The sequence below is a fragment of the Ciconia boyciana genome, chromosome 9 (assembly GCF_034638445.1).
Source record: "Ciconia boyciana chromosome 9, ASM3463844v1, whole genome shotgun sequence".
NCBI classification, from domain to species: domain Eukaryota; kingdom Metazoa; phylum Chordata; class Aves; order Ciconiiformes; family Ciconiidae; genus Ciconia; species Ciconia boyciana.
In genome coordinates this window covers 17,108,171-17,134,754 of record NC_132942.1, presented here as the reverse complement: position 1 = coordinate 17,134,754, position 26,584 = coordinate 17,108,171, and the positions used below count along the sequence as shown (strand labels likewise).

At 37.4% G+C, this 26,584-nt stretch overlaps 1 protein-coding gene across 7 annotated transcripts in view; it reads right to left on the bottom strand.

The window, feature by feature from the left end:
- TENM2 (teneurin transmembrane protein 2) overlaps nt 1-26,584 on the bottom strand; it is a 547,941-nt gene that overhangs the window by 90,199 nt on the left and 431,158 nt on the right. For all 7 annotated transcript variants that reach the window (XM_072872166.1, XM_072872165.1, XM_072872162.1 and 4 more), the window contains 3 exons: nt 22,788-22,983; nt 19,849-19,950; nt 60-254 (listed from right to left, as the gene is read on the bottom strand). In XM_072872166.1, coding sequence (XP_072728267.1) covers nt 60-254; nt 19,849-19,950; nt 22,788-22,983 — 493 coding nt within the window. The remainder of the gene's footprint in view (nt 1-59; nt 255-19,848; nt 19,951-22,787; nt 22,984-26,584) is intronic.

Sequence of the window (26,584 nt, the reverse complement as noted above, 5' to 3'; positions counted from 1 at the left end):
CATCAAATAACTCCAAAACCCAGAAAACAAACTTGCAACATAGAAAGAAAGTGTCCTACCATCTTCACAGTTTTCTCCTTTATAGCCAACAGAACAGACACAGTTCCCTTCGATGCAGGAACCATGACCTCCACATGAGGGATCAATACACTGGCTGATGGGTACATCACATTCTGGACCTTTCCAGCCACTGTAGCATAAGCAGGTGCCTTTAGAGTATTGACCATTGCCACTGCACAGAACCGGGCAGGCAGCTGGAAAATTGAATGAAAGAAAAACAGCATACAGGGTCATACATGTATTCCTGTGCACTAAAAATCCACTACCAAATACTTATACATATATTCAAATATGTTAATTTACTGGGGGAAAAAAAACTAAGATAATTTGTAGTAGTTCAGTTCTTCATTTTCCAAATAAATCATTTGATTACTATTTAATAAAGCACGCATGTGTTGGGCATTCTGAGAATATAACTACTATTCTTTATAGATTATTGATGATGTTTGGGATAGCTAATGAGGCAATGTGAACAGATTTGAGTCTGACATTACTCTGCTTTGTTCAAGTAGGTAACATCCAATTCTCACAGATAGCAGAACACAAAACATTTTATTATATAGCATCTTTCTTCTTCCGTAACACTTTTTTAATGTAATGTCTCAAAAATTTTTTAGACCCTTTGACTTTTCAGTGTAAGAATCTTGAACACAGGAATAACACAGGCTTTCACCTACAACAAATGCACCTTGCTACCAATATCCCTGCTGAACCTTGTTTTCCTAAATCCCAGAATGACTGCTTTTACCCTGTGTGTATTGGCAAGAAAGCACGATTAACCCTTATCCCTCCCTCTTGTATTATTAAGGGGGTAAGACATGTTCTGAGCAAATATTCATTTATGCAAATGAAGTGAAGCCTATGAATAATAAAGGTAGTCAGCAGGTCTTGGATGCCAGGAATCAGATTGTTGTACATATGCAGAGCAATGGAAAGCAACGAGTGGTTTATTAAAAGCCAGTTGCACATAAATGTTACACTAAAGCATATTCACACTCCTATATGCCCTATGCCCACACCTCCCATGTGAACATGGCAATCTGTGAACTTACATGCCTGCCACAGACTGAATGTGTGGTCACCAGCCAGAGAAATGGAAAAAATAATAGAGGAATAACAGAAAATGGGAGTAATGAAGTGAATGTTTGAGAAAAGGTACACTTTTGTGCTCTTCTCTCTGATGCAGTTTGATAAAGACAGAAAAGTATTTCCCTGTCTTTTCACCTTTCAAAGTAATTAGAAACTTACAGCTAGTTTTACAGCACCAAAAATATACTCAAAAGCTACTATTAATCATTAAAAGGTCCTAATGTCTTCTTGCTTCTACTACCCCTTTAACCTGAATGATCAAGAAGAACCCAAGTAATTGATTTCCTACAAAGAAATGTGTAATTGTCCAGTTATACAACTTCTCCACTGTTCATTCCTGTAACCCTTATTAATCTTAGCTGTCCCATTGATCTGCTGCAAAAACACATTTCAGAGTAGATTTTTTTCAAGAATTTTCTTATTTGAAATGGGAAAAAATTGATCAGAAAAAAATATATTCAGATTTGTAACCTGAGATGTTAGCCAAAATTTAGCGTGCTGAGAATTATTTCAATTAAGACTACAGGTTGATGGGCTACATGTCACATGTATAATCTTTTTTAGCCTATTCTTTCTACAGTAGAATAAGAACAAAATCGGTATGCTGCTGTTTGGGGTTTTTTTGCTACCCCTCCTCTGTCTTAGGGCCGTATTGTCCGTTGTTTGGTAGCAATAGGAGTTCATTCTACTTCATTCCTGGTGTTCTCTCTAACTATGAGTCTTGTTCAATCTTTTTCTTCCTCACTCCAAAAATGAATACAAATCTGAATAAAATATAATTTCCAGCAGCAACTTTCTGATTTCAGATGTGATATATGTTCACAAGTGCTTTATTGAGTTCAGTGAAAAAGTTTATGCTAAAGTTCTACTGGTTTTGATTTTTGCAGTTGGTTTCAGAATTAAGTTTACTGAACCAGCTGGACTGAATTACAATACCAACAAATATCCATTATGTCCACACAGCACTCTAGGACAGCCTATTTTACATCTTTTTGCATGTCATCATGAAACACCCTTCCATGATATACAACACGCTGAACTAGTAGCAACTTGAATGCTGTATGACTAAGTATTCCTTCTGTCTGCATGCATTACATCAGGGGGTCTATCATCTCAGTTCCTCAGCATGCACTGCTTTTCACTGCCTAGATATGCTAACTGCTGCTACTGCAAGTCATATAGGTGAGCCATAAAGAAAGGAATCAAACTAGGACCATGTCCACTCTTCACATATGAAGATCTGGGGACACAAACAATTCCTTTGTCCATAACTCTCTATTTCACTGCAATTAAAAGTCTTGTTTGGGCTGACATTGATACATTTTCCCAGCTCACTGTAAGAAAGGTAATCACTTCAGTCCTGCTCTCTTTACTTGCCATGGTGTAGAGGATCTGGAGGTGAGTGATCAGAAGGCAGCTTGTCCTGGAGTAGAGACCTGGAGTAGTCATGAATGGCAAGTTTCTTGGTGCCACCTTCCACACCCTGACACATTGTAGAGACACTGTCCCTTTATCTGGGCCTCATCTTAACACAAAAATATCTCTCTCTATAACAAGGCACCTCTCAGCACCTGTATGTGGTGGTTAAGCTTGCAGTCTCTTTGTTCAAGTCCACCACAGAAGGAAGTAATACTATTAGATGCAAATTCTCTACATACTTCCGAGTCATTGCAGAGACTCAATGTTATCATTATTAATGGCTGCTGAATGTGGATTCTCCAGACTGCACTGGGACATGCTAGCATATGGCTTGCTTTTGCCCATAAACCTCCTCACCATGCTGTGATAAAGCTGCATGAAAAGAAAAGGTCCCAGGAAAGCTAAATGAATCAGTAGGCAGTAGACAGTTTCTTTAGACAAACCACATTTGTTCAAGTAGTTATAAAGACAAAAGCTAGATTTGACTTACAAGCTGGATACAAGTGAGGAATAGCATTTTTTGTTTTGTTGTTTTACAGGTCAACATGGCACTCAACACCTGAAAGGACTTCTGTTCTGCAAACCTCTCCTCTGAAGTCAAAACTCAAATAAAGGTAGTAACTCTATTTGAACAGCACAGTCCCTTGCAAGAGGGACTGAGCAGAAATAAATCCAGTATTAAAATAAATAAAAAAACAAAACCAAAAAACTACAAGCAACTTAGATGTGACCACTCTAGACCTAGCTAGATAATACTGTGCCAGCCACTTGCTGTAAGATGGCTTCTCTCCTTGCATTGTCCCTCAGTCTCACTAAGCAATGGGCTATTGTGGTCCAGCTAAGAGGGATGTATATCTGCTATTTGGAACATGTCTATAGGAAGGCCATTCTTGGCTCCTACTTTTGATCTGAATTTGCAGGGTTCCACTTCTGGGACACCAGAGACTGGCACAGCAGAAGAAAGATTAATAGATGGTGCTGGGTCTTGGGCTAAAGCGCTCCCACAGTAGTTTTTTAGTATTCCCTTACTCTGCTATAGTGCTTCAGAAATTTAAGTAAAGCTGAAAGCTGTGTCACAGCTTTTCATTCCTCTCTTCATGCTCCTACCAGGTCAGAGGTCTTGCTATGGTTCATAAATCTATTCAGTCCTTGTGAAGCTTGTATATAAGTTGAAGAGTAATCTGCCTTCAGTGGTCTGCCACTGCAGTATGTATTGCCAAGGTGTTAGTGACACCAGAACTGACTTTGGACAAATGAGAGAATCTGTCATTTAACCTTAAGGATGAAATGAGTACAGTTAAGATTAAGACACTTGCAACCTAAAGCCACAAAGTTTAATCCACAACCCTCTGCTAGGGTTATTCTACAAGCTATATAACAGGAATATCACTTTGAGAATAAGCAAAATGACAGAGATTCTTGGTCAGATTTTGGCATTTCCAAGACTGCCATGTCACTAAGATTGCAGGAGAAACATGTAAGCAAGAATGCAAGCAAACATAGGTAAGGAACAGAGAGAGAATCAAGCTGCTCTTCCATAGAAAACAAAAGCAGGCAGTCTAAAAAGAGGTCTGCTATGCTTATTTGCTAGACCATGTTGCTGCAGGGTGACACCCAAAACAGTCCACTCTGATTTTACATCCATGTGGATTCAATTAAGGTGCAAGCAACTCAAGAGTCATCTGGAGTTCTTGTTATCCAGGACTGCTTATTTTCCCTATGTGAAGTGGATGGCCCCTATTCCAGGACAGAATTGACTGTTCAAAGTCCGTTGAAGGAGTGTGAAGGAAGGCTGGTTTATGTAATGGAACAATCAAGTTCCCTCTCATTTCTGTGGACAGATATGTTGCATAAAGACAACCACATATCACATACCAGCACTGTCAAAAACTGGATAGAGGTCTTCAGGAGTAGTTATGGCAACACTCAAGTAAGTTAAGCACAAGGTATATCTCCTGAGTGAAGTTTGAATAAGCACAAAAGGTATTAACCCTAAATGTGGTTTTGGTGATGTGATTCTGCCCTTTACCAGTATTTTAACAAAATCAGATGAAATTCTTCACATGGGTCTCAGCTGATCAATGGATACTACAGACCTTTGAGTCCTGTAGGCTGCACACGTTTAAGACCATGAATTGAACAGGAAAGAACAGCCAAACATCCCTCTAAAAGTTCTCTCTCTAAAAGTTATCTTTGGATAGGTATTTTGGAGTAATGTTAATATTCCCTGATGCATGAGGAAAGGTGATTTGATAACAGCCTGTTACACATGGACTAGGAGGGGAGATGGTAAGGGATAACGCCCAAATGGTCTGGCATCAAAAGCCACCATTTTGCCCAGTGACACTTAACACATAGGTATCCCAGCTGCAGTCTGTGTACACACTCCTTTCACCCACCCTTATGGTATTCACACATACATACTCACCAGAGGTGTTCTTCTAGAGCATGGCAAGAAACCAGTAAAGGATATCTGAGGAGTCAAGCTCTTGGAGGCTGTTGCAGAACTTGGTTTAGTTACACAGCTGCTTGGTTGAGAGGCCTTCCCCTGCTACTTGAAGTTCCAAACAGGATTTGAAGGCAGAGTTCTGGCTTGGTTCCTCTTGCTGTAGAGCAAACATTACCCTGGTGCAGAGAGAGTCCTGTACCACTAGGATCTAGGCTGTCAGTTCTCTACTGTAGACTTTTTTCAGTTCCTCCTCATAAAATAGAAAAATTGGTATACTTCTCTTGAAAGTTATTTGAGTTTCTGGGCACAAAAATATGCAGACTTGAAAGGTTTTTGAACTTGCATCTGCAATGCTTCCCTGTCCTGGACCAGGTCACAAGCAATGCCCTTATATTGCTCTTATTTTGCAAGCAGCTCAGTTTTACATCCAAATGTAAATTTTCAAATGGGGCATAAGAAGGTTAGCTTCCTTTGTGCCATCTGCAGGCTTATTCAGAGCCCAGACAAGCTGTCAGGAGTCACCCCATATCAAGTCAAAATTTTTCAACATATGTACCACAGAATTTTGAGGTGAGATGCTCATGGCAGGTTGCTGAGGGGAGTCACTGGTCTGGATGGACAAAATTGCATCAAGCCTGTTTGAATAAGGACCAGAATGGTTGTATCCATAATGCTTGTAAACCCTAATCTTGCATATAAACCAGATTCTTCTCACCACAAGTTGGTGTGCATAAAAGATGAGCTCGGCTGCCTATTCACAATGTAAGCAGTAAGGAAAATTAGGACTGAGTGTTGAAGTGCAAGTTTAAGGCTGCACTAACAGAGCACTTAGACACCATGTAAAGTGCCCTTATATCAACCAATCAACCAAGTTCCATCAACCAATTTTAACAAGATTATCTGAAAAGTTAAAACTAATGGAAGAACATTCCCTGATTGAACACATAATTAGACAAATTTGTGGAATGAAAATCTACAAAGGCTACTATACACAAAGAGACATCATCTACTATAGGAAGTGCTAACACAAGTTAACTCTAGAACCAAAAGAATTTACTGGAGAAGTATCAAGGACAGGTGCAATTTTTAGTCTTCCTCAACTATCTGCTGTATGCCACCATCAGAGCTGAAATTCTGGGTAAAAAGGAATTTTGGTCTGAGCCATTACAGCTTTACTTCCGTAATATAACCTCTATACAAACACACACATTCAGAAAAAAACATTCTGAAGAGGCAGAACTTGACCTGTACAGAACTTTGTCAGACCCAAGAGAAATAAAGATTATTTTTATCTGTAGATGTTCCTGTTTAGGAGGAGGAAGTGAGTTTCAGTCCTGATACTTTTGCTAAAGAACACAGATTAAAAGAAATGTGCCTGACAGCATACGCACTTACAAAACTGCATAAGGATCACCTGTTCTGTACACGTGGTCACATACTTGTATGTCTAATTGGTCTACTGTAACTAGTATGATCCAACAGTGGAGGATATGCACTAATATTAGCATGCATAGCACTTGTTGAGGTTTACAGAAAGTTTGCTTGGGGTCAGACAAAAACTTGGTTCTACTTCCAAACACATGGACACACTTTGAGGCTTCTCATCAAGAAGAATTTCCAAATCTTTTGAGTCTGGTTTTGCCCAAACAATTCTTCCCTATACTCATTAGTGTAAGTCAGCCCAGTGTCCCTAAGCTTGGAGGAAGTCATTATGTGTCATGAAACAGAGTAAATGTTTTTCAAGTCATTTACCATATTATTCAAGTCATACAACCATATTAACATTCTATAGTTGTCTCTCAAAAATTGTCTAAAGCTACAGATTGGGCAGTTTTGATATGCTCTTTGGACAGAGTTGCATGAATTCCTAGTTATATAAAAAAATGAAATACACACTAGCATAATAGAAATAAAGTTGTTCTTTGTTTCACTGACCACTGGGAATTGTACTGAAGACAGATGTAGGTCAAACTTCTTACCAATGAACCTTACCAGTGAACCTTCTGGGTGCAGTTCCTCTAGGGGATAATGAATTCAGACTCTGTAATAGCTCATACTTGGACTTCCTTTTAGCAGAGATTAAGCTGCTACTGCTGAGAGATTATGCATGATTTTACCAGTATATAAAGAAGATGGATTACTGTTTATGACAGTCTATTCTGAAACCAATAAATGCATTCCAAGTCAGGTCCAAACTGGAGTAGAAATACAGGAAAGATCCAAAACCAATGTCATCTACAACCGCCTGGTTCCAAATACTCAAAAAATATGACTAGGGTCACATTGTACTGGCATTTTTCTCTTTTTGGTCTTTATCTTGGTGATGCATATGTAGCATTTAGTCTACAAATGCTAATTTCTCTTCAATGGACAAATTAGATTAAGATGTAAGCAGGTGAAGATGTATTTTACTGATGCTAGAGCTGAATCCTACTACAATTGTATACCAAAGCCCTGAATAATTTCAGATTCACTCCAAAAGCTACAACCAAGTTCTTGCCTACAGTCAACTTCCTAAAGTGAAGTTCTACCTATTTAGATATAAACAACCTTAATTTCTAAATGTCTTAAAATCCACAAAACCACTAAAACCAAAGGAACTGCAAACATTTGCATTTTAGAAAATCAGCCCAGTTATTTAAGAAGTTGATTTCTGACAACCTGATTCAAAATGTTGGCTCTAGACTTTCCATTATTATTATTTTAAACAAAGCAGTACTGAAACATAACAAATTGTCATATCCCTTGTTAGACCAAGTGTTTGCCCATAAGATATTTCTAAAAATTAGGATACATTAAATATATGAGTATTCTTATTTGTAGTTTAAAAATACTATTGTTTTGTTTGACAACACTTTCCTTCATATTTTATGTTTAAAACTATTTTAATCAGTTGGGTGCACATTTCACTACTTGTTCGCATGCCTGTTTCATTTTATGGTGTTCATTTATGGATATGAAAATCTGAAATAACTTCTAAGACCACTCTTTTGTTTACACTGTTTCACTTTTACTAGTTTATGTTATTTTTATGCTACTTTCCTGGTAAGAAGCTGCCCCACCCCTAGCAAACTTAGCCCCAAGAAAATCATTCTGGAATGGGATATTGAACGAATCCAGGCCCATTTTCTTTCATCTGTTCTTTATGCCTCACAAACATGATATCTGCATGACCAGGAAGAATGGTGTTTGACTAGACTGCCTGCTCTTCGGAGATCACTAACTTACGTCAGGCTGAAATGTTCTTAAGAACAGTGACAATTAGGAAGATCTAGAACATCTTTTAGGTTGCTCTAAGACCTTGTGCTCTTCCAAGCAGAAGTCATCTTGTAGAAATTCACTGAAGCAGAAGAATGAACAACTATGAATAACTGTTACTGACATTATATGCTTTATTAGTTACTTCATGAAACTGTTTCCTTTGACTACAGAACACACACATAATTTAAATGATTTAATAGTAGTGTTACTCTATGCTTGCAGGCATCAGGTAAGTATTAAGATGAAATGTACAGCCCTTCGTAGTAGTCATGCTCTGCAATCCTTACTTCAGTTGCCCAAATCTGAGCATTACCAAGCTCTCTTGTCTAGCTCTGTCAAACTGCACATTAGTAAGCAAGAAAGAGATTCACAGAAGAATTTCCAGAAGGACAAAAAACCCATCAGGTGTGCCAAATCTCTGACATTCAGAAACCATTTGGGGAAAGCAGCACACGCTGACTTAAGCACTAAAGTATGGATGCTTTAATTAATCCGGGGTGAATTTAATTGCTTTAGTTAAGTGGAAATCGGGTTAAAAATGATGCAGAGCATGCTGGGGTGTGTTAAAAACATGACATATGAGTTGGATGAATCGATAAATTAAAAGCGCACAGATGTTTTAATTAAACCCAGGAAAGTTAATGAAGATCACTAGAGACTTTTAAGCCTATGATTAATTCAATTCATTTAAAATACCTGTAGAGATATGGGGATGCGTCCATTTTGGGAGTTATAGAAGTTCTCAATCGATAAGTACTTAAGCTGTTCTACAGAAAAAATGGCAGGATTTTTATAGAAGTGACTGAACAGCATTAACTGCACAATGAATATTTACATTTTTCTGAACACTCAGCAAACTTTTGCTTTGGCCAAAATTTATCAAAAAGGTCATAGTTTTTCTCATTGCCTTCAGCGTGACCTTACCTGTCAAAAAGACCACACTTGCTGTTCCCTCCTCTACCATTCTACAAAGTATCTATTTCCATTAGAAAACTGCTTTTCTTACAACTGTTACAAAAAATCTATATAAGAGATATGAATATGTCTTCCCACACTATCTAGCAGCAATGTCCAGAACCACAGTAAATTTTAAAATGATCTCTTTGGGGCTGGCCACTTGGTACAAGAAAATTTTGTTTCATTAATAGACCCCTAAAATATTTTTAATAACAATAACAATGCAGTCTGTAAGAATAGGGAAAATAAAAATTAAGCAAATGTCAGATGCATTGGAACTAATTTAGTGATGGATTGAAAGGGTTGAAGCCCCATTACTGCTAGCATGAAGATGAGCTTAGTCAATCTAGCTAGCCATCAACAAAGATCTAAGTCTTAATTCTCTAAAGATATTGGAGTCCTGAGGGGGAGAGAAAAAGGCCACTGTACTGTCTCACTGGAAAAGCCACAGCTGAACATAAAAAAGATTTTCAAGTGGTATAAAACAAACTACAAATCTGAGACAGAGAGAAAAGAGGACATTTGAGTTCAGCTAGACACTTGAAAAATCAGCTAGCTGTGCCAGGATTCAGATGTCTTGAGGACTTTCTCTTGTCAGTACCTTCTGGATTCAACACTTCGTCAGCCAGTTTGTTCCCCCTCCACTACTGCAGAAGCTCTGCAACTATCACTACCTATACTAAAGGAAAAATTGTAGTTCTCCATGCAGTACACTAAGATGATTTGCAAAATGGTAGATTGATTTGCAGCCAATCCAGTTAGGGTCCTCCCTACCTACAACATAATTAAAGAGCAGCACAGTTCAATTTCTTTTTCATGTGCCTCAATGCGTTCAAGGAAATGGAAGCCACCCTGCACTGGTTCTGGGTTACCACAGGAGAATGTGACTGATCAGTTTGCCGTATATTTTGTGCATTTGAAAATAAAAGCAAAAAAAAAATAAAAAAGAGGGAAGAATTCTTTTCAACTCTCTGCATGATACGTGGGATTGGAGAAAGATGTAGATGGTGAATACAAATGTCCTGAAAACATTGCTTTGCAATCTAAAACTCTTTTTCTGTAGGAACTAGTAACACAGAATCAGAGCTGTGAAATTCCTGCTTTAGATATAAGCAGTGAAGTTGATACAAGAACATGCAGAGAAATAAATTTTATTTTCTACCAACAGATGGAAATAAACAGATGTTGAAATCGACTACTGTCATAGACAAGCACGTAGATCTTCATTTGTATGTCTTGATAACTTCATCACTAGAAAAACTGAGGAGGAAGGAAAAATGAAACTATTTCAGGTTTCAGTAGCAATCTCAATGGAAAGAGCCAGTGAGGAATCAAACAGATGATGCTTCAAGCTCACAAAAAGCAGCAGTAAGGACAAACACCAAATAACAGCATTATCCTTCCAAATTTATTTGTTGTGATTCATAACAGAGAAGCACTAACAGCATGAAGTAATTTATGCATCTAGAAAAAGAAATGAAAAATTTCTTCAAATATTTTTCATAAGATTTTACACCATTCCCAGTGAATGGTGTAAAAACTATTACTTCTCCGGTAATGGTTTAGCTCTGGCTAAATAGCAGTGCAGTAGATGTAGGATTGCACCCATAGGCTGCAGTATTCAGGGTATTTAAAACCCAGACTGCTTTGCTCTCATTTTAGTTACTCCTATTTGCCTTATTAAATTTACCAGAAAAGATTTAAATCATAACATGATTAATTGCACAGTTCCATGTTAGCTGCAGATATTGAAACATTTTTCTACATTCAAATTAGGAAATTTTTGTTTGTTTGAGAAGGTGAAGGGGGATGACAGCTAACTGAATTTAATCTCACCCAAAGAGGGTCTAAATATAGGAAGAGATCTAAATTACAGGTTCAAATCTAGATATAATGTAGATATCAAAAAAGTCATGCATGCTGAAATCTGAAGCTGTGATTCAGGGCTGTTTCTGTTATTCAGGGATGGTAAATGTCTAAGGATCTCTTAACAGCTGTATTTCTATAACGTGGTTTACAATACTACTTAATCATAGTTGCTTCTATGACATTTACCATCATTGCAAGGACTCCAAGATGATCCCAATACAACTGCAAAGACAAACTCTTAGAACTTAATGAAATAAACAAATACCAGTACAAGTCCATGGAGACAATGCAATCTAAAACCAAAATGTAGATTGGAACACAATTAAATAAGCTAACCAATTAAACACAAAAACAAATTACAAAGCATACATCACAGTAAGCACAATTCAGCTCAGCAGAGCATAGTTAGAGCAGAGAGCCACCAATGGAAGTATTATAAGATTGGAAGAAAGATTTTTGGCTTGCCAGAAACTAAGCTGCACAATGGTTTGCATCCTGCATGTATTTGTATGCATGTCCACCTCCTTGCTGCACTGGGAACCTTTTGAAATATTCTGTTTATTGGAATCCCATTGAAACAGAAAATATTTGTGCAAATAGATGTGCTGTTGCTGCACATGTATAAGAAGGGAAAGATAAAGCGAAGTAACTGATAATAGAGTGGGCTTCGAAAGCAGCTGTGAGAGATCAAATGAATGTTCCCTGCTTCTAATAATTATGAAAATATTACTATAATGCTGTTGAAGAAAAATCCATTAATAAGGTTTTACTGTGTTTCCATATGCTTTCCATCTTGGACATAAGCAAAGCAAACTTCCTTATCATACCAAGCCAACAAAAGCTGGTTCCAGTTTGTAGGCCTCAGCTACAGTACTGCCTGTGGCTCTGTCTTTGGTCTCTGAATTTCTACAGGTTGGGTAATGAGTGATCAGATAAAGATGCACTAGTGTTCACTGAAATCAGAGACTCATAATTCCTTACATGCCCACTTCTTTTTACCTATCATGTTTTGTCCATCAGTGGCATCAGCAACTTTTCTCAGTTATTTCCTTCCTCCTTCACTACTGAATTACTCAGCATTCCCCATTTTTTTCTTAATCCTTTTAGCTTTGTCCTCAAAATTTTCTCCTACAGAAATAAGTCTACCTTCTTAGCTGCACCACTATCCTGCAAGCTCTTTGGGAAAAGGAGTCATACATAATTTCAAGTTCAAACTCTGCAACATGAATTTAGAAACATATGAAAGGGCAATGCAATACACAGGCACAAATTTGGCTGTATGTTTACTGGCATTTTAATATAGAAAACAAATACTAATTAAGTTGCTATACTAGATGCAAGTATTGGGTATATTTAACAACATTAAATAAATATCTTAAAAAATTTTAAAGCATTTTTGCTTCCCTGTAAAGGCATAATATAATCCCCACTTGAAATTACAGAGGACAAGCTCTTCTGTAGGTAAATTCTTTATAAACCTGAATTCAATGCTGGAATCAGCAGAAGCCATAAAAGCTTTAAGAACAATGAGAGGTTAATATTTTGCCTGTTGAAATCCATATTTTTAAAGTCTGTTTTCTCAAATATTCACAATGCTAAAAGTAGCTCCTGAGTCCTATTTCAACTTTGTAAATATTCCCTTACAAAGAATGCAAAGGATATGAAGCACCAATTTCTAGCCTGGCGCAGGCTAGGGAGTAATCTGAGTACTCTCATGCGACCATCCTGTTACCAACAGCACATGCCTTGCAAACGTCTGCTAATCCTCACATTTAATCTACAATGTACCATAGGGACAGGTACATGTTTTTAAAGAGTAATGAAATGTTAGGATGCTAAATGACTTGTGTTGTAACAGAAATTTAACAAGGTATCAGTTGTAGAATTCAGGAGTCCTGACTCTCCAGTCCCGTTTTTAACTCTAATCTCCAACAGAGTTCATGAGGATTGATGAGGAAAACTGCAGACTAGAAGCGATGGTTCCTGTATTCTATTCCTTGTCGCACTACTTACTGTGTGCCTTGAGCCCCTTTTGGAGCCATGACCACTAACAATCAAAGAATTCAGCCTGTGACCGCTTCAGTTCTTGGCTCCTGTTTAAATTGCCAATTAGAAAGAGTCAGAGTGGTGGATTTTGTGTTGGCTCTACCTGTCTACCTGACACTGGATCAAAGCTACTATCTCATTTCATGCAGGCAAGCTAGCAGCTGATAGACAGCAATGACTGTCAATCATTGTCAAAATAGGTTACATGTCCATTTATTTATTCTGTAATTATTTTAGGCACAATTGATGGCACAAAACCCTTTTCAGAGTGTACTGCAGTTCCGTAAAACTAAGAAAACTGAGGGCAGACAGGCAAGCACTGCCCTGTACATAGAACTCATTGGAAGGCAAGCGAGGACACGATCAGTTTGCCAGAAATTAAAAACGTCTCCTAATAAAATATGAAACTGGGAAAACAAGAAGAAAATTTATAACAAAGGCATTTTAAGGTACTGAGTCAGAGAGGTGGGAACTGCTGGAGAGGAACATTGCAAAGACAGCCTTGTCTGTTCAAGTATCAAAATGATGCTTCCACCCACTGTGAGAGAAGATTTGAGTGACAAGCCAGGGCTGTGCTGCTGCTGCAGCACATACATAAGTTGGCACACATACACACATAAACACACAAAACCCAAAAACAAACCCACCCAGAAAGAGATACTAAGAGAGAAGCTGAACATGCTGAATTTTGTCAACTGCAAGAAAGGATGTGAGATATGTGTGGGTGACAAGTCATGAATGCCATATTTCCAAAGAAAAGCACACTTTTTTCCTTTTTTTTTTGAGTACGGTGTAAGTGATGAGACATGCTATGATTATGAACACATAAAATGCTTGCCAATAAAGTTATTATTTCTCTAATTTCTCTTTTCTCTCTAACCCACTACTCTTCAGCCCTCCCCTGCATTCTTGCTCTATCACAGTGGACAATACCATCATTCTACCTGTCATTAAGGTTCATAATCTGGATGTTATTTTTGACTCATCCATTTCCTTGCCTCACATTCAGGCTTTGACAAAGTCTTACAGATTTGTTCTGCATTGCATCTGTCTTGTCAGAATTCTTGCCCCAGCTTTCAGCAAATAAAATCTACATTAAATCAACACGTTTTTCTCCAGCATTGATAAATTCAGTCTTCTTCAGTCATGTCTGTGTGCAACAGTGCTGGTAAATCATGCTGTTAATCTGTTAATCTAACCTTCAGCTATGTGGCTCTTCTTTCCCAGTCCTGTTTCAGGTCCTTTCCTCTTATCACATGGAACATGAACTTCATGCTCTAACTTCATTTACAGACCCGCTTCACTCCAGACTGCTCACTGCTAGAATTCTGACTTCAACATCTCTGTGACTTACAATGCTTTTGAAAGTCAAATTTGAAAAGAGCTTTTTTTGAGCTCTTTCCTATGATCTGTCTCCTTCGGAGGCCCCATTTGCCCTCCATTATCCACATGATGTTATCTCTCTGCCCCATTATCCCTCTTAAAAACTGTCTTTTACAGTGTTCCCCAAAACTGACAACAGTCACACTGCTAGTGTGTTTATAACATTGTGTATCACATTTTTTCCTTATATCTCCACATCTGTCAATTGGTTCCCATTCATCCCCTTTCAACTTGTATTGACATGGTAAATTCCTGGAGGTAGGTGCTGGTTTTATTTATTTGTTTTGCTTGTAAAGCACTAACCACAACAGATTAGCTTTACCAAGAACCCTTGCTCATGACAATCTCTTTATAAATGCCATAAAAATGGTGTTTTTCCTATACTATTGTTCCTCTCCCGCTCTTTTCTCTGCCAAACCAATCTGCTTTCGGTACCATCATGTTTAATCTAACCTACTTCACTTGTCTGATCTATAATCTGTTATTGCATAAATTTGCAGTGAGTCCCTTGAATAGTACAAGACACACATTCATTCACCAGTTTGATTGTGCCACGGAAGAGCCAAAGTGCTGCTTCACCACAGGTCCCATATCTTCTGTCAGGCTACGAACATGTGCAGGACAGGCAAAGGAGAAAGGCTATTCAGTATTGCCTCTCACCTTTCCCTTCAGAATCCAGTGAGCTTCTGTATTCTTGCCCCATTTTCAGTTCCTAAAATTTCTAGCCAAGTTATGAAGGCAAATACTGTTTTCCTTACTCACATAGTGAGGAAATGCTAACTCCTATACATTACCAGCATATGCCGGACACCTTTCATTCATGTGGGCTATGTGCTCTACAGCAATGAACCGAATACTGAATTATTCAGCAAGATGCACTCCAAAATTCATGTTTTCCCCACTGCAATCACCACTCCCAGAATCTCTTATGCCACTGGGAGCATCGTGGACATGGCACTAAGAGAATAGTTTCAAGCAGAGTATTCAACTGACGAAAAAACATTACTTTATGCGCTATTGCCCAAGCAATAAGCCTCTGAATAAACTCAGAGCAAGAAGAGTCCCAAACAACTGAAATCTGAATAACAACTGAGAAAAAGCAAGAGTTGCTACTTCTAGCAACTATACCTTACTTACCTAATAATTGACAGCTTTTTACATTTTTATACAGAGATTAACAGTACACACATAACAAAGAAAATGGCAGTGGTAGGAACTCTTATTGTGGTGCGGGCAATCATCAGAAACAGCAAAACCATTAGAATAAATTTAAAAAGACACAGACTACACTTTACAGCTTAGTAACTATTTCAAACTAAATAGATGTCGCAAAAGAAATAAAAAGAAATTTAAAAAAACCTACCCTTCTTTTTATACTTATTAAAGTGGCGCCGTCCTTTGCCAGTAAGCCAAAAACAAACAGAATGAAAATAAAATAATGAAAAACCCACACAAGGAGAACAGGAAAAGAAACTGCGAATAACATAAATCTGAATCATTAGAGTTCTTAAAATCAGATTAAAAAGTCAACTGATCAAACATGGTACAAATTTCTAGTTTAAAAAATCCAAAAGCCTTCAATCCATTTAGATTAAAATATTAAACATGTTTCTTATTACATTGCATAATCAACTAAAAGTATCTGCTAAATGGCATCTTCATGGCAGCTGACATGAGCTACTTGACTCAATTTTTCTCCTTCTACAAATTGGACACCATCTCTTAACAGGCTATGGTCATCATGTCAATGTAGAAATCCCATGTGATGGTACATTGTTTCATGCTTTCAGATTAGCTAAATATGCTTATGATGCAAATTCCAGTATTTCAAAATGCAAAACTAAAGGAGGCTCTGATCACATTTGCAAAACAATATATGACAGTGTCTTTGGAAGTACTTTTGTTAAAGGAGCAGAAGAATTGCATGCCCTTCAAATATATTATGAGGTGAAATGAAATTATAGCCAACTCTGAGCCACTTGTAGGAACCTAACTCATTGTAACACTGAACTCTACAAATGGTGAAAAGCAGGACACGACGAAGGATGCCTGCTTGAAGATTTACCACAGAACTTGGCAATTGAAAGACCAAACTATTATCAGACACTAACAGTGGGAACACTAAGTAAGAAGGACATCTTGATATACTTGGGTGGTTATATCATAGAGGTTACAGAAAAATAGAGATGAATATAAAAAAGTGACAACACACCAAAATAACATAAGCATAGCTGCATGTCTGATTCTGTAATCAATCCCTGTCCATAGCATTGCTTCTTACCAGTAACTCCTACAGATAACTGTGGACAGAAGGTTACTTACAGTGCAGTTCAATTTACAGCAAATCTTCCACTGGCTTTAACTATACACATTTTCTTTATCAGGATACATCTCCATGCACCAAATTATCTTTTGATTATCAGACTTTCTTTTTCTTTATATGCCATATTTTATCCACATGAGATTAAAATGTATCATTACCTTTTTTGTGTGTTAGACGGAATTCTTAATTAGGTTAAACTCCAAATTATTTCAAAGGGAATCTTGCCTGAGCAAGGATGGAGTAAATCTGTTGATACTAGCTACCTGAGAATAAGTTATTTCCACAGATAAGGGTGAGAAATAATCCTCCCCAGTATTTGGCAAGAGTGTTTGAGAGGGTGAAACTTCCTCCACTTCAATCAGGGTATGAAAGTGTATTTCAGCCTGTGGGTTGGGCCAAAAGTTAATCTCTTTCTAATAATTTTCATGGTATTTTCCTGGAGCTAATGGATCTGAAGTCAAATCTGTGCTAGATTTCCTTAATTTTCATCTTTTAAAACTACATGGATGGAGTAAAGTAACAGAGGGAGTACCTGCTCACTGTCTGCAAATAGTTTGCTCAAGATTCATTGCCCCTCAAGATTCATTGCCTCTGATGCCCTCAAGATCAGCCCTGTAACCCAGGATTCACTGGTATAAAGGATCATGCTTCCTATCTATCAAACTTCGGTTTCACCCAATGTGAAGCTCTTAGACTACTGTGTTATTGCATGAATCAAGTTCTAAAAGCCATCTGAGGAGCTTATTCACATTTTCTCCACATTTCTCTATTTGAGTCTTGCCTCAAATTATTTTACAGTGGAGAACTGAGACATTGAAAGATGTGTTGCTAGGGAAATAATAATAAAAAAATATCAGATGGAAAGAAAATCATTATCCTTCTATACTTGTGACAGCTTAAATATAAATTTAACATTACGGTAAGTGTATATTAAATATGTGTCCATACATATAATATGCTGGAAAAGATTTAATTCTCTATCTCATTTTACTGTGTTTTACCATGCATACAATCCCAATTTTGATTTCTCTCTTCTGAAACTGCTCTCACATATAATCAGCATTCAAGTAAGTAGAAAAATCTGTGGACATGAGAACAGGTATGACAGTGCCTGTGAAATGGGCGAGGCATATAGCCCTTATACCCTAACTCAGCCACACACTTCTGGGTATGCCTCATAGTATAAAGATGTGCAGCTATGTGCTTGCACAGAAACACAAGAATTCTGTCAACACACCCATTTTGTCATTTTATATAGTTTTTCAAGCATCTTTGTTCTTTAAAAATACCATGATGTCTGACAAGAAAACAGTAAAGGAGTTGAAAGAAGCTTCCAAGAAACCATTTCTGCTTTTGAGGGGAAGGTGACAACACATTTTGAGGGGAAGGTGACAACACAGAAAGGACAAAGCAGGAAGCAGAGGGAATGTACTGAGGGGTAGGAGAAGCCTGACAGATACAGTTTGACAAGTACCCTATAAAAAAGCTATTTATCTGACATAGCCTGAATGAAGTATTTTCCAGCATTAACATAGCATACAGCGTTACACAGAGGTTCAGTACACAATGCAGGATTGCTCCACAACTCAAAATGCAAATGAGGTGATTTAATGGCCATGTATGTGTGAAGAGTGGCAGTGAAGCACACAGTCACTGCATGCATACTTTCACAGGTTAACACCACAGAAATGCATATAGCTGTCAATGTGTATTTATAGCACACATTATCACACCATTTACTTCGTAATATACAGATATCTCCTCTATATATTTGCCAAGTGTCTTAATTTCTCAGGTAATCAAACAACAAGCATGCTGTATTTGAAGCATTCTTTAAAATGAGTACTAAATGAGCACTGAAATAACATCATTAGCTTTCCAAGGCCCTTGGGGTCTTTTTTTTTTTTTTGTACTGGTGCACCTCCAAGAGCCAAATACAGAGACACAAAAAGGAAATGACCCTCTCCAGTATGGCTATAATAGCTATTCAAGGAGTATTTCATAGACACACATGGGTATGCTGGATGCCACCCTGCTACACCAGTGAAAGAGGTGGGGCACAACAAACTGTCCTCAGGGCTAGATCAGGAGTCTAAGAAAAACGAGCACATTTCTAAGGTCCTTCAAGGCATTTCAAAAAGCTTTAAACACCAAGCTTTCCCCTTTGAACACTAACAACCCTGTCCCTGTGGAAAACAATGGTAGGCACATGATATTGATAGTGTGCCTAAATCTCACACAAACTAAGAAGGAAGCAAACTGTAAAATGTTATGACTGTGCTCAGGGACAGCAGGGAATACAACCCAGTCATTGATTTAGACAACATATGTGCTACTAGCTGTATAAACTAAAGAGGCCCTTCTTTATGAATCTTTTCCCTACGACAGCTATCCCAAACTCTGAGAAAAACTTAGTAAACACATACTACATACACTAAATCCATAGCTGTCTTTTAGATTTCTGTTTAGTCCTCAATAATCATGCATCTTCCAGTTTTAGTTGTTAAAATTTACAATCGACACTTAAGAAAAGGTTTATTTTAAGACTTTGTCCTCCTTATTTTCCTAAAAAAGGTGAACTTCCTTTAGTCAAAGAGTAATTGTATAAGCAAGAAAGATGCTATGACCTAGAAGTAAGGCTCAGCCAAGCCACAATATACATTACACGCTATCGATGATGATAGTCTTCTGTTGCAGATCAATTAATGATTATCAGAAAGCACTGATGATAATTCATCCACTTTCACAGAAAATAAATGTTTTCTGCCATTTCTGTCTACTACCTTTGACACAAAAAACAGTTGTAGTTATGCAAGCTCATCAGCAATGTAGCAATACTTCCACCTGATCATACTTAACTAGGAGATCTAAGAAAAAAATGCATATTGATCTATTTGAATCTAGCTTGGAGCCATGCTAACTAGTAGGCACTGTAGATCCATATATCACAAACACACACTGTGGTTATTTGTAAACATAGGGAAAATGATACCTTTAGCACAATCTGCTCCATGAAACCCTGGAAAACAGTGGCAGACACCAGATACACACTCGCCATTCCCATGACAATTACGTGGGCAGTCTTGCACGGAATCTGAAATACAAGCACAGGCACATTAGTTGGTTCCTATTTAGGCTACAAAATTCTTTGCTTAATTTTTCTTCAGTTTATTTTGTCTTCAATACTTAGAACAATCCCTAATAATATTAACACCACAAAGTTCAGGTGAAGCAGAAAGGTACCAAGTTTTATGGCAGCATGAGTAAGTGTAGAGATCTAGTGAGATACTAAAGTCACATATTAAGGCTCTGAGCACAATTAGAACTCAAAGTCTTCTGGTAGTGCTCAAGTTCTCTGTTCAAACAGGTAGACAGGACAGCCTCTTAAGACCTCTACAGCTATGTGTGAATTCATATTATGTAGTAAACATAATGCTTCATCAGGAAAATTGACAATCTCCCTTTCACGATGAGACTTTGATCTTGCACCACCACTTTTCCATGCGAAACTGATTATCCCAAGGAGTGTATCTTCTTTTCCTTCTACAGACATGTAAAGCCTCATTAATGAAGCTGACAGAAATATCTGCTGAACGTGACAAAGAGGAGCTCTTTTGCTCTGGCAAATGTTCTTTATCCTAAAAAAATTAATAAAAAAGGTGCAAGTAGCTACACAAGAGGATGAAGAAGAGGTCTGTAAAAACAGAGGACAAGGTTTAACACTAGAGTTTAAGTGACTGACTGAAGTGTTGATGACTTCAATAATCTGAGAAGAGTAAGCACACCAGCCTGATGATAAAATTTCAGTTGTACCAAAATATTAATTTTCCACAATTTCTGCTATTATTTGGATAATATATACACTACTTTGCATAATAACAACCTAGAAATAAAATTCCAGATTTGAAATTAATTGGTAAAATAACTTTCATTTGAAAGCTGTTGGATTTCAGTGGAACATATTTTCAACATTGAATTATTGGAACAAAAATCTAATAGGAATGTTGTTACTCTTCACTATTACTCCCTGTTGTTGTGAGACCTGGGGTCCCAAACTAAATGGCTCTGTCAGTCTCAGAAACCAAACAAATAGCAGCTCTACAACACAGAAAATGAATTTTGGTTTTGGTACTAGCAGAACCATACAGAGTATTTTTCTATCAAACTAAACTGAAAAGAGGAAAAAGATTTAAGCACAACCTTAAATCTAATTTCACGGTTGCAGGACACTAAATAAAAAAACCCTAAAGAAAATTTTCAGAGAGATGTCATTAGCTTGGCCTCTTGAAATGATTCATGTAAACAGTAAAAAGAAAAATTGAAACGTAATGCTCAAAGATACCAATTTGTCTCATGAAGAAGCTTGTCTATAGATTTACTCATTATTTTGCTTCACGGCACACAAAAGCATTTTCTATGTATTCAAAAACATGGTAAATTTAGTATTGTCTGGGAGTTAACATAATTTCTGTTATTCTTTCTCCTCTTCCACATCAGAGAAACTTTCAGCTGTCTCAGATCCTTTGATTATGAAACATCTGATACTAGGTGTGTGTAGAAGAACCTCTGAACTGGATAAAACACTATATTTTTCTCTACATTTCAGTCCAATTACTATTATTGCACTATCAAGTAGTTTACCTGAGTATTAGACCTTTGATGCTCTTGAAAGCTGTAGCCTAGACCAGGCAACTCTTTTAAGGACAGTTTATCATATCTGAAGGTTTTCTAAGCACAATAGGGGCATAACAAGATATAAGGACAAATGTTCTTGTTTTTGGAGAAGAAGAAAAAGCCTTCTACGGGCAAATATGCAAATATATATATTAACATGCATAGCACCTAGTAATTCTTACAAAACCACATATGAGCTATGGAAGAAAAATAATTTTTTCATCTTAATTGAGGTTAACAGAAACAATTATATTCATACTTAATGACACAGTACTGGCTATCCTCCTACACCCTTTGGGACTTAAGCCAACAGACTGAACTTTATACTAATGTAAAAGGAAAAAATTAAGCTTCATATCATTAATAAGGCAAGACTGGAAAAGACCTCCAACTATTTTTCATCAAGCTTAAAAACTCACTTGGACTTTTTGCAGTTTCTCTTTCCCTAAACTAACAGGAATTACAGATTTATACAACATAGTGCCATTTAACACTTCACCAGCCAGGATGGAATAGCACATAGACTACCAGAATTTTTTATGCCACTGTGATGAGATATTCAGCAAAGTTCATCAAGTGCTTCAAAGTTCAGCAAATCTTCTGATAAAGCTTGGAGACTTTAGACTCAGTTTGATTTTCAACTAAATGGAACCCTATTCTTCTAACAAAACTGCAAGCTTCTCTGATCATAGGCTACATGTTCTTCTGCTCTTGATTCCACCACGTTGAGAAGATGACCCACTATTAGGTGAGTAGTAAGCTGTAAGACAGCTTACGGCTAATTAACTGACTCAATCTCTGGGGTGACTGCAAACAATAACCTCATTCACAGGTGTCAGTTTCTTGTGCTGTCTTTCTACTAAGATTAAACAGCTCTCCTGTTGGATACTATTCCACCTGGGTGCAAAGAAGCTTCTCAGGAGAAGCAAATCAGAAGTATAAAAATAACAAAGACAAGGGAGAGGAATATTAGGTTGAAGCATCAGGGGAATGCCTCAACCCAGACGGAATTATCTGAGTCTTGTTTTCCAGAACTAAACTCAAGATCTATGGGAATGCTAAAATCTTAAAAGAGAAATCAGCAAATTAAAATCAGCACCCCATTACAGACCTTTTGACAGAGCAGTGTTGAGAAAAAAAATGCACAACATAAGGATAAACAGGCCGAATACTGAAAACTGCAAGAAAGTATTATGACTTTAAGTAAGCGAAGGTATAAACAGAGAGGAAAAATGCTCAGCTTGTAGAGATACCTACCCAAAATAACTGTACTGAAAGAGACCACTTCTTTGTCCTTGCCATCATTGTAAAATGCCAGGTGCCACAAACCCACATCCAAGTATTGAACAAACACAGCCTCATTCTGAACAAGGGTCTGAATACTTCGACGTTCCCGTGGGGACTCCACCACACTCCATTTCTCTTTCCCATCCAAGCGTTCCATGAAATCATACTGCAGGATAAAAAAACAGGAAAAAAAAGAACAAAAAAAAAAGAACACAAACAAACAAACCCCCAAACAAACAGACCTGAATACAGAATGATATATCAGCTCAAAATCTGACACTATATTTTTTCTTCTACCTTGTTATAAAATGGTATTTCTGGAAGATATGTCAATGTGAAACTAATGTTTAATAGTTGACCATGGAACACACAGAGATTCTGTGACTCTTATCCTTTCTTAAACAGTTACATAAAATTATGCATCTTTGCTCTGCACAGAGGATCAAAAAATGTACAAACGGTATTTCTTGACAGGCTGCGTTTTAAGAAAGAAGTTGAAATCAGTGATTTGACCCATCAAATTTTAGGTTCCTACACAGCTTTTAAAGCTGGAAACCTTCAACCTATGAGAGAAACACCCTTTCTTAGAAATTGCCTACAATAAATTCTTGCTGCAAGAGGAACAGAAGCCTCAGATATAGCTCCAGACTTATAATTGAGTGGAAGCCCCCAGAATGTGAAAACAAACAGGAACAGCACAAACAGGAAATGTGTTTGTCTAATGTTAGGTAATTCAGCACCCAGCACTCAGCACTCTTGATAAAAATACACTGTATAAGCTTTACATCACAGAGTAAGAGTTGCTTACCTGAGTTTGTATGTGGAACAATCAGGGGCAAGTAGGATACAAAAACCAGAGGGAGCATGGAAAGGAATAACACAAATCAAGTGGCTGAAGGAATTGAACTTATATTAAGGAAAACTGAGAATTTCTGGTTCGATGGTTTCCAAGTAAGGTAGAACATTACATTAATCTTTGGAAAAGGGATCAAACAGAGCAAGTGATTATTTAGAGTATAAGAGGGATGGCACCATTAATGGCATGAAACTAAAAAAAGGAAGAAAGAAATTTAAGATGAATGTCAGATAAGCTTCCCATCTATTAAGCTCAGTAATAGCCTCCCAATGGAGATGCCACTGCATCACACAATTAAACAGGACTGGAAGAAATATTGGTTAATCTACAACAGTGAATAACTCTGCATAACAAAGCAGCTGGACTAGCTGTCCTAATAGGCTTTTTTTCTGTCTGTAATGTCTGTGATTCTGGAGCTCTCAAGCTGATGCTATACACAACTTACTAGCTCTCATAGTGCCTATCTAAGGGAAGCCCTTAAGAAACAACAAAACCAATACATCTAACCTTCTGATAGTTGTATAACAAGTCCCCTTTGAAAACACATCTTGTTTTAGACACATTTATCTATGTAGGAGTAGATATAGATAGATAGACATGTCTAAAGAAAGATGTGTATGTTCAATAAAATACAGTAATAGTATGCGCTTGCTTGCCAGTAGTTTCACTGCATTTCCCTCTGTTATCTCTAGCACATACAGTCTGTGCTTGCGACAGCTCTGAGAAAACATACACCTTCACTTGCTTTCAGTTTAAATAGAAAATGGTAATCTTGCATCCTAAACAGACCAAACATCCAGAGCGAGCTGTCTTGTACACTGTATTCCACTCATTAACAGTGAGTTCTAGCAAATAATACACAATATGCAAAAAAATAATGAAGATTCTCCCTTCTAGTAGAAGACAGACAGATGGACTGATTTAACACTTTAGTGCCATGCTACACATCTATCTAAAACTGGGGTACAAAAGCTGACCTTTCTATTTGAAATTTTGTAACAGTTATATATGAGCAATATAGAGTCCTTGATAGACTTAGCCTTACAACAAAGGGAAAAGTATGGAAATACTATTACCTTCCTGTTAAATATGTGGAACTATGACACTACTATGCAGCCACAAAGGAAATCCATGGCAGGGTAGGAATTTGAGCCCAGGTCTACTCATGTTGAAAGCTATTGTCACAGTAAGTGCCAATTATCCACTCTTTCCTATGCCTTTAATTATGAGAAAGAGTAGAAGAAGTGGAATAAAAAGTTTCACCAAACTGTTAATATCAGATTGCCATCCACTTGAGCCTTTTTTCACACAGGATTTTTGCAAGAGAAGGTAAATCAGGTAAATTAGTACATTTAAGCCAATGCACGCCAGAGATTGAGAGAATTCTGGCATGTCGGTAACTTTCAGAGTATCAGAGGTGCCAAACACACATGTATCTCTCTCTTAAATCAATGACATTTGGAAATATTGCTAAAACCTACCGTCTAACAGTCAGAGGTTAAGGACAGACTCATCACCTCCTTGGTAAATGTTATTACTCGGGCAACATCTTGGGAAAAAGAAATCTTGAACAATCGTTCACAAAGGGTCAACTAACGAAGTAGCAATAAAAGCTGACATTTCTCACTGGCAACATGCTGTTCATCTCTGCTTGTGCTGGCAGGTTCCTCTGCCTCCCCTCTGTTTGATGCTGATTCTACCTCATATAGTAGAGAAGGCTCAGCAGTTGGCAAGATCGAAGGGGAAGAGTATTCAGGCTGAAACTGCTTGAAGTAGTTTTAGCTCAGAATCCCTTTTCACAATGATGGGGTGTGACCTAGTGACAGCAGGTCCCTTGGCATGACTCCCCAGAAGACTACAATTTTAACTTTGGTAAAGTTGAGAGTGGTATACCCCCTTTTTAATCAAACTACAAAGAACTATTGCATGGTCAGGCAAAAGCAAAATTACTAAACCTGAATAACTTTATGAATGGTGAAGTACCAGTGCAAACTGATACAGAATACAATACATTTTTATCCCTCTTTGGATTCCTCAGGACTGAGGAAAATAGAAGGAAGATAATGTATCTGCTGGTGGTTCCCCGGGTGTACAAATCTTAATGTGTCAGCAAGTACTAGGTATACGTACCCCAAAATCTAAAATCCCTGACTGAAGGTCACTGAGATGGTACTGTGAATTCATAACCAGAAAAGATTTCCTCACATGGTTGGCTGAATCACCATTTTGCTTCTTGTGGCCCAGTTGATTTTCTGATTTACCACACTTGCGTGATTAATTACTTTTATATGATGTTGTGCTGAAGATATCACTCTTGCTTTAAAGCTACTCATTGACAAATATGCATAGATTATAAGACCCATCTAGGAAAAGAATGAAAGTACTTTCAGGATCATTAAGAAGCAACTGTGGCATTTTTAATCTAACACACACAATTGCTAAAGAAAAGACAACTAAATCACATGAATTAGGGAATGGACCTGTCAAACCAAACTAAATCTCTGAAGTAATTTGGAAGTTTCACTGACCTTTTTTTTTTTTTATGTTCCTTTATATTTCATGGCTTCATACCAAAAGTCACACAATAATGGCAAAAACTGCTCAGAAACAAAATGCACCAGAAATCCCAAATGACTATATCTTCAGAGTTCAATTTTGCAGGCGGGAGTACTTACTATGATTAAAGCTCCCTATAAGCAAGTGACTTGACAGCCTACCTCTCTAAACAAATTCCAAATTCACATTCTCAGTGAGTTTGTTTATTTTTACTACACAGTATACCAAAATCCTACTGCATACTTTTATTTACAAACCTAAATCTCATACTAAGTTCTTTCTGGGCAATTTGTTTTTAGAATTTCTCCATTCAGTGCCTTCTATCCTCCTCTGATGCATTTTATTCATAGGCTAA